We start from the raw sequence: 14,748 nt of genomic DNA on the forward strand, positions 1-14,748 counted from the left end.
AATGTAAGGTTATCCACTTTGGGGGCAAAAACACAAAGGCAGATTATTATCTGAATGGCGGCAGATTGGGAAAAGGGGAGGCGCAACGAGACTAGGGTGTCATGGTACATCAGTCATTGAAAGTTGGCATGCAGATACAGCAGGCGGTGAAAAAGGCAAATGGTATGTTGGCCTTAGTAGCTAGGGGTTTTGAGTATAGGAGCAGGGAGGTCTTACTGCAGTTGTACATGACTTTGCTGAGGCCTCACCTGGAATATTGTGTTCAGTTTTGGTCTCCTAATCTGAGGGAGGACATTCTTGCTATTGAGGGAGTGCAGCGAAGGTTCACCAGACTGATTCCTGGGATGGCTGGACTGACATATGAGAAGAGACTGGACCGACTGGGCCTTTATTCAGTGGAGTTTAGAAGGATGAGAGGGGATCTCATAGAAACTTCTAAGATTCTGACGGGACTGGACAGGTTAGATGCAGGAAGAATGTTCCCGATGTTGGGGAAGTTCAGAACCAGGGGACACAGTCTAAGGATAAGTGGTAAGCCATTTAGGATTGAGGTGAGGAGAAACTTCTTCACTCAGAGAGTTGTTAACCTGTGGAATTCTCTGCTGCAGAGTTGTTGATGCCAGTTCATTGGATATATTCAAGAGGGAGTTAGATGTGGCCTTTACGGCTAAAGGGATCAAGGGGTATGGAGAGAAAGCAGGAAAGGGGTAGTGAGGTGAATGATCAGCCATGATCGTATTGAATGGTGGTGCAGGCTCGAAGGGCCGAATGGCCTACTCCTGCACCTATTTTCTATGTTTCTAACTGCTCTAAAAATAAATGTGCCAAGTTTCTCCGCTCTATTTTTTGAAATTGGTGCCGCGCAGCCTGGCCTGGAGCCTCGGGCAGTGGAGTATAATGTCTGCATCGAAAAGACGATGCCACCCATTCTGTGCATGCGCAAAAAAAGGGGCGTTTTTGACCAGATTCCTATGGGCGCGCATGTGCAGTACAGCTCCTGGTCTGCAATCGGCCAATTTTAAAGAGGCTGTTGTGTGTGAGAACTGAGAGTGCTGTCTGAGAACTTTAATTATCATTGGAAAAATCGGAGCTGCATTACAAGATGCAACGCAGTGCAAGGACCAAGAATTTCTTACAGGATGAAGTGGAGGTATTAATTACTGTGATTGAGGGCAGATGGCAAGAGCTGGGCACCATGCTTAAATTTTACCTTTGTAAGGACTTCAAACAGCAGGCAGGCAGGCAGGACAAGGTTCTTTGTTCTCTCTCCCCACAAGGTCTGTATGGACCTTACCCGGGTCTGAGCAGGCACAGTGATCTGGAACCTCCCCTGGGCTACATTTGAGGCAAAGTGCAGGCTTCCGATGCCTTCCACAGCCCCCCACCCACCCGGGCTTGATTTGATGTGCAGTGTAGGCTTCTGATGCCTTCCATATGCGTTCCACAGCCGCCGCGCTCCCCCCCCCCCCCCACCCCCGGCTTCTTTTGCAGCCGAGCCCTGTGTCAGTGATTGTGGGACTGATTCTGCCAGCCGACACTCCGACCCTCAAGCCCCGTTTGTAGACGTTCGGTGGTGGTGTCAGTTGAAAAAAAAAATTACAGAATTCTATCAAACTTCCAGTTACTGCGTTATAAGATTTTAAAAGTTAATCTTTATTATGCATATTTAAGTGTTCCTGACTCCCTCCAAAACTTCGCTGATAAACAAAGGTGTCTTTCTGCACCGATTTTTCAATGTGCGCTGCTTTTTCTTAACCCACCAGAAGGTTTTTCGGGAGTGGTCACATACGCCGACCTAGGAGAAATTTTTGGGGGGCAAACTTACATAATTGACAAAAACTGCCAGAGACATCAGATTACACCCCCCTATGATGCAAAAAAAAACAAACCTAAAAAATCGTTACACTGGCACACATTCCTTGGGAAAACTTTAATTTTTTTAAATTACGCAAAAAAAACAGCGCAAATCACTGGGGAAAATTGAGCCCTAAAATTGCCCCATTATTGGTAAACTAGATACATTTACATTCCTTCCACCGAACCATATCTTGCACCTAAAAGGGAGATTCTAAATTCCAATGTTCTATTTTTTCTTCAATATGAATCAGTAAGATGCAATCACGACTACTGGCCATGTCATAGAATCATAGCAATTTACAGCACAGAAGACTGCCATTCGGCCCATCTTGTCTGCGCTGGCTGACAAAGCTATCCAGCCTAATCGCACTTTCCAGCTCTTGGTCCGTAGCCTTGTAGGTTACGGCACTTCAAGTGCATATCCAAGTACTTTTTAAATACTATGAGGGTTTCTGCCTCTACCACCCTTTCAGGCAGAAACCCTCATAGCATTTAAAAAGTACTTTCAGTTCCAGACCCCCACCACCCACTGGGTGAAAACATATTTCCTCAAGTCCCCTCTAAACCTCCTACGAATTATTTTAAATCTATGCCCCCTGGTTATTGATACCTGATGTAAAGCTATCACATTGGTATCAATTATATATTAGTGAATAATTATTCACTTGTGGATCTCCAGTGCCATTGCTCAAAGATAATCTGGGGTCTGTTATGTTTAGCTACTAACTTGGCCTATTCCTTTAAGGCCAATGCAAGTATTCCCGGTGGTCAAATAGGCAGCTTCAGGCAACTGTGGAAGTTTGTAAACTCCTGACGTCAATCAGTAGCTTGTACATTCCTGGCTCCAGGTTAGAAGAACCTAGCATGAAATGAGTGACTTACTTTATAAAAAAAATTAGTTTTGTGTGACATTAAGATTGTGCTGGATACACATTTGACCAATGTTTATAGTACATATTTACTGATCAGCAAAGCATTTGGAAATCCTTACGGTTTTATTTTCTGATACATTACAGATTTTAAAAACTAAAATGTCAAATGATAAGCAATATAAATGACCAATTAAGATTGAACACTACAAATGATTACTAGCCCAGAAATCCATCATTATAATATTCCGTTTACAGAGCTATCCCTGAATGAAGGTGTGGAATCAGTGATTAAAATATCAGGATAGTTATTTACAGTGCAGAAATCTCCTCGAGTTCCCATTGTTTTTAATGGCTGCTGACAAGATAAAATGTTGAAGATGAATTTCTGCAACTCAGTGGTGTCTATTATTACACAATCTGCAACACACCGACAAAGTTATCAAAATCGCACATCTTTCATAGTAGGTCATTTCCATTCCTCATCGACTGACACCTGTGTTTATTACTCTTCCCTTGCAATCATTTTTATAATGCAAGAACGCCCTTTGAAATAAATACACATATTTAGGCAATTTAAATAAATTTATAGCACATAATTTCAATTTTTATTTTTTATTTTCCTTTTTGGCACCTCGCTGGCTAGCTAATTGATCAATTTTCTTTCCCAGTCTTCTTTGCAGATGGGCCTTTTTCACTGGATCTAGTGAGTGGTCCTTGCTGCCACTGCCTGCATATAGAACACCTTCTCTGCTGATAAGTTTTCGGGCGTGAGCTTTGGCGTTCCCACCACAGCCATGAACCTGGTAGAGGGACAAAGATGTGAGAATCTTGCATCATTCATGCTAATGAAAGCGGAAGCTGCTGAATAATTGAGAAAAAATAGCAGATACACTCAGATAAAACAGGTGGCAGTCACAGGAGTCTGCAGCATTCTGAACGCAGTGATCCAGTAATTCCAAGCTTGTATTTAAAAAGCCTGTAGATTTGTAGGACAGGAGGACAGAAAGGGATAAGGAATTCCACAGTCCATCCAACACTTTAAACATTGCTCTCTCTACCACCGGTGCAATGTGGCTGCAGTGTGTATTATCTACAGGATGTTCATCAGCAACTCGCCAAGGTTTCTTCGACAACACCTCTCAAACCCATGAGCTTTACCACCTAGAAGGAAAATGGCAGCAGGTGCATGGGAACACCACCACCTCCAAGTTCCCCTCCAAGTCACACACCATCTGGACTTGGACATGTACCATCCTTCGTCAATGCCAAGTCAAAATCCTGGAACTCTCTAACTAACAGCATCGTGGGAGTACCTTCATCACATGGACTGCAGCGGTTCAAGGCGGCGGCTCATCACCATGTTTCTCAAGGGTAACTAGGAATGGGTAATAAATGCTCGCCTTGCTAGTGACACCCATATCTCCAGAATTCATTTATTTTTAAAGATTTTGAGATCCTGGGTAAAAATGAGTTAGAGTAGGAGTTACTAAAATTTATAGGGCCAGAATTTGATCAATCTACCACCGGCTGCTGCTGCGTTTTCTTGGCGCTCTCCTCGTTTTTTCAGCGCTCTCCCCTCTGAGCGAGTTTAATGAGGACCTCACGCCGGCGGTTTGGAAGGACCGCTGGGGAGCGTCCGCCGGTGTGCAATGCCAAAAAAAGACCTCCCGCCACTCCCGCCCAAGATTTATCCGAGCGGTCCTCCGTTCCAACATGAGAAAAGACCGCTGTGTGGAAGCAGGTCTTACCTGGACGGTAGGTATGAAGACGGGCAAGAAAAGGTTTGTGAGATGTTATGCTTCAATTCTTTTGCAGCAATTTGATTTGAAAGGGTCTTCTGAAGGTTTTGTCATGTTTTGTTTTTTATTTGTTGAACTTTTTTTTTGTGTTCCCCCCCCTCCCTGGGCCCAACTCCAGTTACTTTGTCGAGGATCGCATTTGCCGCCCAGAATCCAACCTACTCCCCGCTGCCGCCCAGAATCGCTGTGTAACGCCCATTTTTTCCGCCGGGCATTTTATTCCCCATTTGTTCACCAAACATCCGCCCAAAGTACCGTCAGAATCTTAGCGGTCTTTGACGGTAAATGGGCAGAACTTAGGTTTAACCAAATTCAGGCCCATTGGGTGTTCCAACAACAAGATCCAGCCAGCACCTTCAGCATTCTAATCAACAATTTCTTGCTAAACATTGCTGAAAAGAACGAGTTAGGTACACACAGCTCTTACCTCTGGGATATGATGGCTGAAGCAGTAGCATTTTTTGCAGTGGATGCAGTGCTGACCTAAGGTGAGAGTACTTTCTTTGCACTTTAAAAAAGCACAAACACTGTCTGCCTTTATTGTCGCAGCGATGAGCGTATCAAAATCTTCTTCTGTACCACTTGCAGCAGCTTCTTTAGTTGAGGCCTTCCCTGTTAAACAAGCAATTAGGGCTGCAGGATTCCTTTGTTTGATCCCACCTTATCGACAGTAAAATGGTTGAAAATCCAATACTCAACATATGATAGCTACATTGCAAAATTACTACACTGTAGCATGATGGCTTTTCACATTTCAGGGCTGTCTGATTAATAAAAATATTCCAAGCATTCTTACAACCTTGGTACAGTGTGGGAACTTTGCAATAAGGTTAAGGTAGTGCTCACCAATTTTAAATGCAATTACAACAGCCCCGCACCTACTTTGCAGTTAATAAAGCAGACACCAATTAATACAACAAAACAATTTCCTTTTAATTATATTACACTGTGCCAAACAGTTACTTCTGTAACTGAAGGGTCTATAAAATTATTGTAATGTGCTATTTTGTTTATTCTAAGATGTAAAGTCATTTTAAGAATGATTCAATTGTCTCAAGAGTATTATGTGGATTCTGCATTGGATAACGCAGTTTATGCAGGTGTTACTATTTTCCATTTAATACATGGAGTGGCCACATTGGGCAGCACTGACTGAAGGTTTGTAGAGCACTGAACCATATCAACCAGCTCAATGATAAGAAAATAATCTATTCAGCTTATTGTTCATTCAAAATTTGAACACATTCAGCAATGTATCTCTAAATAAATATATAAAATATAAAGAGAAATGGATTCCAAAAACTAGACGAAACTTTTGGGAAAATATTTGATTTCCCAAGAAAAAAATTATCACGAAATTCTAAAGCATCATAAACTCTATATTAGCATGGTTTCAGAACTCAATGTCCAGCCCAGCTCTCTCAGGGAGAACGGCTTTCATCCAATAATCACTGCTCAGTCAGTCATTATTACTTCACTTAAATTGTAACTCGTGACTTGAAGTCTTTTTAGAAATAGTACATACCCTTTTCTGCAGGCTTCTTATTTTTTGACTTCAGAGAAGCAGTAGTGCTAGACTGTTGCTTTTGCTTTGCCTCTCGCTTAGTTTGTTCCCGCTGCATCCGTTCCATGTGTAGCGTCTTTAAATCTGGCTTAGACTGAGAAACAAAAGGGACACAGTCCTGTGGCTCTTCCTTTTCAGTAAAACTCCGTTCTTTTTCTTTTTCCACAGGAATCTGTGGGACAGGATTGCTGGCTTTCTGAGGCACTTCCGGCCTCTTTTGGTCCGATGGACTGTCGAGCTGTCTGTGTGTTTCCAAAGAACCTGACTTGGCCACGACAATAAACCTCTCTTTGCTTTCGCCAACGCTAAAATGCTCAAGGCCAAGTTCTTCCGCAATCTGGTGGACCAACAATCGATCATGAGAATTCAAAGACGAAGGGAATTCGAACTTGGTCTTTGCACTATCCTCTATAAATCGCACTATTTGTTCCTTAAGTTTCTCGGAGTTATCTTTTACAATTACAGGTTTGCCGGTTTTGTCTAATGCTCCTGAACAGGCATCCTCTTTCTGCATTAAGGGACTATCATCATTTGCAGCCTTCTTTCTACACTCGGGCTTTTGAGCGGATCGGTTTGCTGTGTCTTTGTGTATTTTTGCAGTTGCTGTACTTTTGTCACCGGTTGAACTCCCGTCGTTTTTTCGTGCTGCTGAAGAATCTTTTGCTCTCCTTTGCTCGGCTTGAGGGGCTGTCCGGGAGTAGTTTTCGGACACAATGTCGTCGCAGTACTCAAACGCAGTTCGCGCTTCCCCGTGCTCAGTCATGTAGTCGACCAGGGATTTCAAAAAGGGGTGAGTGCTGACGGTACGTGAGTCACAGACCACAGTCAAGTGGCGGCGCGCGCGAGTAACGGCCACATTTATTCTTCGGTCTTCAGCTAGAAAGCCCACCTCACCTGGACAACAGGATTCGGAATGTGATTAAACTCAAGAAAATTATCTGTCCGTGAGACAGTGGGGTAGAAATTGGTCGTGGACCGTATCGTTAAACGCCAATTTCACTTGGATCGCCCGTTATTCGCCCCACTTGATATTCAGTTCTACTGAAGTCGATAGAACTGAGTATCAGGCAGGGCGTATAATGGGCGCTTGATGCGATGCCGCCCATTTTGTGCTGCCGCCAGAGACCAATTTTTACCCCAATAGATTTTAATTATTCATCGAAGGACTATCTGGAAGGACTCAAAGTGAGCAGTGTTAATGCTGGAGAATTTCCACATTGTGCCTCAGCTTGGACTGGAGATGCAGAGCAAAGCTGCATTTGGAAGGTGCAGAGGTCATGAAAGTTGCTACGCAAGTTCTCTGGACTTGAATATTTAAGTTACTGCTTCCCTCAACTTCCTCTGTTATCAGGGCAGTTCTGCATTAGGAGCAGTGGGGAGCAGAGAAGTGAGGATTATACTAGGCCAGGCAGAGAGGCTGAGCAGTTACTCAGATAACAACGGAAAACCAAATACCTGCAACGGACACAGTTCTGCTGCACCTGTTCTGACTGGCCCCATTCCTACACACTGATTTGATCGCGAGAACTGTCTCCAATTAGTTGTAAGTTGTAATAATTGAATTTTACCATCGAACTGAAGGCCAAGTATCACATGACAAGTCATAGCATCATAGAATGATACAGCACAGAAGGAGGCCATTTAACCTATCGTGCCTGTGCCAGCTCTTTGAAAGAGCTGTCCAATTAGTCCCAAACCTCTTGTTCATAGCCCATAACCCTGCAAAATTTTCCTTTTCAAATATACATCCAGTACCCTTATGAAAATTACTACTGAATATGCCATCCTATCAGGCAATGCATTCCGGATCATAACAACTCACTGTGTAAATAAAAAAATCTTCATTTCTCCTCTGGTTCTTTTGCCAATTATCTTAAATCTATGTCCTCTGGTTACCGACCCTCCTGCCAGTGAAAATAGATTTGCCTTATTTACTCTATCAAAACCCTCCATAATTTTATTAAATCTCCCCCTGATTATCCAAGGGCTCTGCGCCAGTGATCAAATGCAGACTAAATCTCCTTCTATTCTGCCTCAATATTCAATGAACCATAACCAACCCTAGTACATCAATGTGACATTTCTTAATTTCCTACACCAGCCATGATGAGAGATTTAGTGCTAATTAATGCCAAATTAGGGTCAGTTTTGTTTAGTCGAGCATGCATTGAAACTGGGATTATCCAAACATGTTCCACACAGAACCTTTACAGCCAGCAGACAGAGGAGACTTTCATCCTAACAGTCTGCATTATACGCCACTGCACCACAGTCATCAACCTACTGGAACCTACAGCCTGCCTGTATTGAGAAAATGAAGATATTTGCAACTTAAAAGCAAGACATATGACAAATAACATTTGAAAGGGATTAAATTGCACTGTTGCAACAAAAACTGATGTCAAGGTGGTGGCCACTGGCAGAAGTTATTTTTAATAAATTCCGATATTCTGCTTTCAGATAACAATTTGTATTTATATAACGCCTTTAACATAGTAAAATGTCGCAAGGCACTTCACAGGATCATTGTCAAACTAAATATGACTCCAAGCCACATAAGTAGATACTAGGGCAGGCGAAAGAGGTAAATTTTAAGGAGCGTTTTAAAGGAGCAAAGGAAGCTAGAGAGGCGAAGAGGTTTAGGGAGGGAATTCCAGAGTTTAGGGCCTAGGCAGCTGAAGGCACGGCTGCCAATGGTGGAGCGATTAAAATCGGGGATGTTCAAGAGGGAAGAATTGGAGGGGCGCACAGATCTCGGAGGATTTTACGGTTGGAGGAGATTACAGAGATAGGGAGGGGCAACGCCATGGAGGGATTTGAAAACAAGGATGAGATTTTTAAAATAGAGATCCACTGAAATTATATAGCACATTACTGTATAAATGTTGAGTTGTTTCAAGTACCAATTGCGTATTATCGACAACCAAGATAAATGCATTTTTTTAAAATTGTATGCAAATTCAACGTCATTTTTGAAAATATTTTAATATTGTTTCCAATAAATAATATTAAAAAGCTTTTATCCCCGCTGCAGCCCTGAGTCTTGCTCAATTAATATTCAGTTCCTCCAGTGGATCAGCAGTGATCAATAATGTGTAGTCAAGAGTCGATCCCTGGTAGAATGAATAATCCTGATTTATTATCTTGTGCCGGGGCCTGGAACAATGCATTCAAATTAACTCTACACGCCAAAAACAAGGCTGAGAAGATTAGCTTCACAGTGAAGCACATTAATATTCACTTTTCAATGGTGTGTGCCAGCACTGGTGGAATGTTGGTGACTCTTTAAAAATAATGTGCAAAACATTATACAGGGAGTAATGCAACATGCAAAATAGGCCACACGCCTCCCAACATAGGGACATTAATTTTCGAATCCCACTGCTTCTGAGTATATTTGTCTAGCGCATGCTTTCCCCATCTCTTCTTTTTCAACCAATTTCTAGCTTGAGCGGAGATCACCACGGGGCCAGAGTGGTCTCCTAGGCTAGTTTTAATCGCCTAAGGGGGTCGGAGAGGAATTTTGTGATGCACAAGGCATTGCAGTTGTATGGGACGGACCAGAGGGTCTTTTCCTGTCCGTCGTTGTTCGGAATTTTCTTCACTCTTGATGACATTGACTCATTGCCGGGGCACAGCTTGACAGGCACCTGTGTCAATTGTGTGAACCTAGACAACACGCATCAGTAAACCATTCATCTATAGGAAGCATTATAGTCGAGTCCAATCCAGTTTTCACTTTTGTAAATAGGAGCTAACATGACTTCAGCCATAACTGTATGTGGTGTTTTTTTTAAATCGCAAAATATTTATCAACAATAATGAAAACAACAAGAACAGAGGAGAGAATTGAATTGCTCACACTGTTGGATCACAGTACTTGGAGCTTTCATCATTATTCTGTGGAGGAGCAGAATCAATTTCACAGCTTTAATTCACATTACCAGTGGACGATTTGTAACTATCTACTGGCAACGATATGTAATAATGTGTGCCAAGATTATGAATTGTATCTTTGAGGTGTTTATTTTACTATTGCGCATCTCCACACTTCAATGTTGTTTCTGAGCTATCCAATGGCCTCCTATATTTTGATTTTTTTTAAAAAACAGAACCAGTGGGAAGCTGTTCAACCTTCGCCGTCTCCTGGCCAGGTCCAAGACCACTCCAACCTCTGTCGTGGAGCTACAGTACGCAGACGCCGCCTGCGTCTGTGCACACAGAGGCTGAACTCCAGGACATAGTCGACGTATTTACCGAGGCGAATGAAAGCATGGGCCTTACGCTAAACATTAGTAAGATAAAAGGTCCTCCCACCAGCCTGTCCTCGCCGCACAGCACTGCCCCCCAAACATCAAGATCCACAACGTGGCCCTGGACAACGTGGACCACTTCCCCTATCTCGGGAGCCTCCTATCAACAAGAGCAGGCATTGATGATGAAATCCAACACCACCTCCAGTGCGCCAGTGCAGCCTTCGGCCGTCTGAGGAAAAGAGTGTTTGAGGAAAAGCGGTCAGCCATTTAGGACCGAGATTAGGAGAAACTTCTTCACTCAGAGAGTGGTGAACCTGTGGAATTCTCTAACACAGAAAGTTGTTGAGGCCAATTCACTAAACATATTCAAAAAGGAGTTAGGTGTAGTCCTTACTACTAGGGGGATCAAGGGGTATGGCGAGAAAGCAGGAATGGGCTACTGAAGTTGCATGTTCAGCCATGAACTCATTGAATGGCGGTGCAGGCTCGAAAGGCCGAATGGCCTACTCCTGCGCCTATTTTCTACGTTTCTAAGATCAGTCCCTCAAAACTGTCACCAAGCTCTTGGTCTACACGGCCGTAGTAATACCCGCCCTCCTGTATGGCTCAGAGATGTGGACCATGTACAGTAGACACCTCAAGTCGCTGGAGAAATACCACCAGCGATGTCTCTGCAGGATCCTGAAAATCCCCTGGGAGGACAGATGCACAAACATTAGCATCCTCGTCCAGGCCAACATCCCCAGCATTGAAACACTGACCACACTTGATCAGCTCCGCTGGGCAGGCCACATAGTTCGCATGCCAGACACGGGACTCCCAAAGCAAGTGCTCTAATCAGAACTCGTCCACGGCAAACGAGCCAAAGGCGGGCAGAGGAAACATTACAAGGACATCTTCAAAGCCTCCCTGATAAAGTGCGACATCCCCACTGACACCTGGGAGTCCTTGGCCATAGACTGCCCTAAGTGGAGGAAGTGCATTCGGGAGGGCGCTGAGCTCCTTGAGTATCGTCGCCGAGAGCATGCAGAAATCAAGTGCAGGCAGCGGAAGGGGCATGTGGCAAACCAGGCTCCCTGCCCACCCTTTCCTTCAACGACTATCTGTCCCACCTGTGACAGAAACTGTGATTCTCGAATTGGACTGTACAGCCACCTAAGAACTCATGCTAAGAGTGGAAAGCAAGTCTTCCTCGATCCCGAGGGACTGCCTATGATGATGATATTTTGATTTTAAATAGTTTTAGTCGAAGTTTTGTGCCACAGTCATAATGGTACAGCACAAAATATGATGCTAAAATCTGAATGAAGATCATATTCAACAGAAGCTCCAAGTACATGATCTTCACTAGCATCTACCTACACTGAGGCTGACTGTGTAGGAACATCATGCTAGCTCCAGAAACACAATACGGCAAAATAAAGCATGACTGGGCCAATTTTTGTTTGTGGTTAAATTGGGCAGGCAATGAGCACCCAATGTTGTCAGCAGGACACTCGATCGATTTTCATGATGGGGCCTCATTCAAATAATGGAGATGAGTGGCTAGTGCTAATTGCGCTCCTTATAGGCAGCTGGCTGTTTTGAAGGGCGGGAAATCCGACAGGGCTGCTGCTTCTTAAATGGGCGAAGGGTGGCCACGTAAATGAGCCAACAGTGGCGAAAGGTGGCTGGGCATTCATAGCAAGCAGCATCATTCCTAGAAATTTAATGACCTTACCAGGAATGCCAAGCTGTGACTCCTCTCCACGTTTCTCTTCCTCTTTACAGTCTTGCAACATCAGACGTTAGCCCAAGTACTGGGCCATCCTTCCCTCTCCCAGGTCACAACAGGACACTACGGTACACCTCCTTCTGCTTATACTCAACACTTCTCCCTCTTGCCCACCCAGCTGCTTTTAACTCTCAGCACGTACACTTCACAGCTCTTCAATAGGGCAAACACTAACCCACTCTTCTTGCAGAAACTGGCACACAATTGGAGGCAGGCCTCAAGAACAAGAGGCGATTCCACCATGTTGCAAACTTTGACTTCAAATGAGGACGTGACAATGAACATCATTAGTAGAGGGAGGACATGCAGTATTGGGGATGGTGAGGCATGGCAGTGGTGGTCTGGGAGTTTTTCGTTCTTTTCCTCTTTCCACAACTTTCCAGCTCACAAAGCAGGACAGCATTGATTAATGTGTGCACTATTATACATTACAGCAGTGACTACACTTCAAAAATACTTAATAAGCCGTGAAGCGCTTTGGGACAGACCAGTTGAGAAAGGCGCTATATAAATGCAAGTTCTTTGTTTCTTTCTCTACAAGCATATACAGAACACTTAAATAACTATGCACATAGGAACTCCGACATCAATAAACTAATCCAAACACAGCACTTTATGTGCTCAAAGGTCGTCGACTCCAAAAGGAATTATTATCTTGACCTACTATACGAGACATGCAGCACTGTACCACAAGTGAGGCCAATAGTACATTACCTCTTCTGTTGGATCTCACCAACGTTAGAACAACAGCCTCTTTTTCTCTTCCTTGAAAGCCATCCACAGACTTGATTTCCAGCTCAGGATGCTTGCTGGACAGCTCTTTTCTCAGGAGTTGTACCTGTTTAACAATCTCATTGTTAAAAAAATGTTCAGCTACAGTTTCTGCATTCCCCACCCAGCCCCATTATAATTTGGATCATCTAATTTCTAGATTTCTCTATTCTTTCCCCAAACAAAAAAAAGTGTGAAGCCAACCTGTGCCAATCGCTGCTACACCACTCTTCAGCTGGTCACCAGGAGAAGCACTGGATCAGCCGACAGTGAGCACGGTTCCTATTTCTCACAGAGAAGTGCCTAACCGGTGTAGCATTTCTCACATACAACACTGGCAAGATTGGAAACACACTTTATGAAGTATTTTAGACATGAAGCCATGCCCTAAAACTCCATTGGACAAATTGATGCACTATCTTCCTGCTGTCCTTTCTTCAGAACTGTATTAGAGGTCAGATGAGCCAGGTCTAGCAATGGCTGGCTTAGTGCATGGTATGTTACGAAGCAATACAAAGCAGGTCCCAAGTTCGATACCCAGTATGTGCTGAGTTAGTTGATCTCAGCTAGACCAGTAGCTGAGTTACTATATTTAATCTCAGTAGGGCGCACATGGCTATCAACTGAGAGTAAAATCGGGCTCAACTGTGATTCACTACATAGTCAAATAGCAAGCACAAACTGGGTGACGTAGATCCAAAATCTGTTGCAACCTGTTACAATATATTTTGGTGTTCTAGTTCAAAACTTTCGAAAGGTTCATGACCAATGCTGAGAAGCCATAGCCAATAAAGTATTAGGATGTATTAACAGGAATATTCAGTGTAAAACAAAGACCATTTTTTTTCTTATACAAGACCTAGGTTAGATCGCTATTCGAATACTGCGTCCATTTTTGGTCCACTCATATGGAGGGCCGCAAGATGGCTTAAGTTACCTTTTTCACTCAGATAGGCTTAAAAAGCTGAGTTTATTCACTTCAGAGATACGTAGACTTAGAGGTAGAAATTCGGTCTTCTGCCACCCTTCTTAACGCCCCAAAGGGACGGCAATGGCAGCGGAAAGCCCTTGTGCCCGGATGGCCAGCTTCCAGTGCCCCGCCGGGACATTCGGTGCCGGTATCGACGGGGAGTGGAGCATTACCGCCCGGAAGTGGCAAAAGAGGGCCTCAGCCAGTGTGCAATGCCCTTGGTTGCGACACCAGCTCGATATTTTCTTGCCGCCCGACCCGTAGCGTGCCCTGGTGGGAATGCCTGTGAGGCTAAAGATTTTTAGCCCAGTGCTAACCTACCATGTAACGCCCTCCTGGTGACATGGGAGTTGAAGTTCCCATCCTGAAGCGGCATTCCAGCTTCCAACTAGCGTCTGGAAGCGAGGCTGTAGAGTTCGCAAGAAATTAAAAGGGATATGCATAAAAGCGGCATAAAAATTAAAATGAAGTGAAAAATGTAGTTTTCAACCCTTACTGTCTTTAAAAAAAGGTTTTTATAAAATGTTCCAAGTGGGAGTCTTCAGCACTTAAAGCTGAATTGCCTTCAGAACCCCTCAAAAATAGAAAAAGTGCTTCAGTGCTAACACAAATGGCTCAGCAAACCAGGGAAGGGGAACCCAGGGCCTTATATGCAGCACTCCAGCTTAGTGCAGGAGGTCAACACTGCAAGAGAGGTCCTCTATCCACAGGGGCCATGAGGCCCTCCAGAAAGAATGATGTGGGACCACATCATCGAGGCTGTAACTACCAGCATTGTCACCCCCATCGCCTGGCTCCAGTGCCCAAATAGGCTTCATGGACTCAGACCAGTGGTCAAGGTCAGTGAATGCATCTTCAAAAGCCGTCTCCTGCCAACTGCACCAC

At 44.0% G+C, this 14,748-nt stretch overlaps 1 protein-coding gene across 5 annotated transcripts in view; it reads right to left on the bottom strand.

The window, feature by feature from the left end:
• Nucleotides 1-2,847: 2,847 nt before the first annotated feature.
• Nucleotides 2,848-14,748, bottom strand: part of ighmbp2 (immunoglobulin mu DNA binding protein 2) — a 64,400-nt gene continuing 52,499 nt past the window's right edge. For 3 of the 5 annotated variants that reach the window (XM_070899392.1, XM_070899393.1, XM_070899394.1), the window contains exons 13-16: nucleotides 12,837-12,960; nucleotides 6,054-6,986; nucleotides 4,956-5,188; nucleotides 2,848-3,529 (exon numbers count right to left, since the gene is read on the bottom strand). In XM_070899392.1, the coding sequence (XP_070755493.1) occupies nucleotides 3,335-3,529; nucleotides 4,956-5,188; nucleotides 6,054-6,986; nucleotides 12,837-12,960 (1,485 nt within the window). In that variant the 3' untranslated portion in view covers nucleotides 2,848-3,334. The remainder of the gene's footprint in view (nucleotides 3,530-4,955; nucleotides 5,189-6,053; nucleotides 6,987-12,836; nucleotides 12,961-14,748) is intronic. The other 2 variants (XM_070899395.1, XM_070899396.1) reach the window with 2 other exon arrangements.

Source organism: Pristiophorus japonicus, chromosome 14 (genome assembly GCF_044704955.1).
Source record: "Pristiophorus japonicus isolate sPriJap1 chromosome 14, sPriJap1.hap1, whole genome shotgun sequence".
NCBI lineage: Eukaryota > Metazoa > Chordata > Chondrichthyes > Pristiophoridae > Pristiophorus > Pristiophorus japonicus.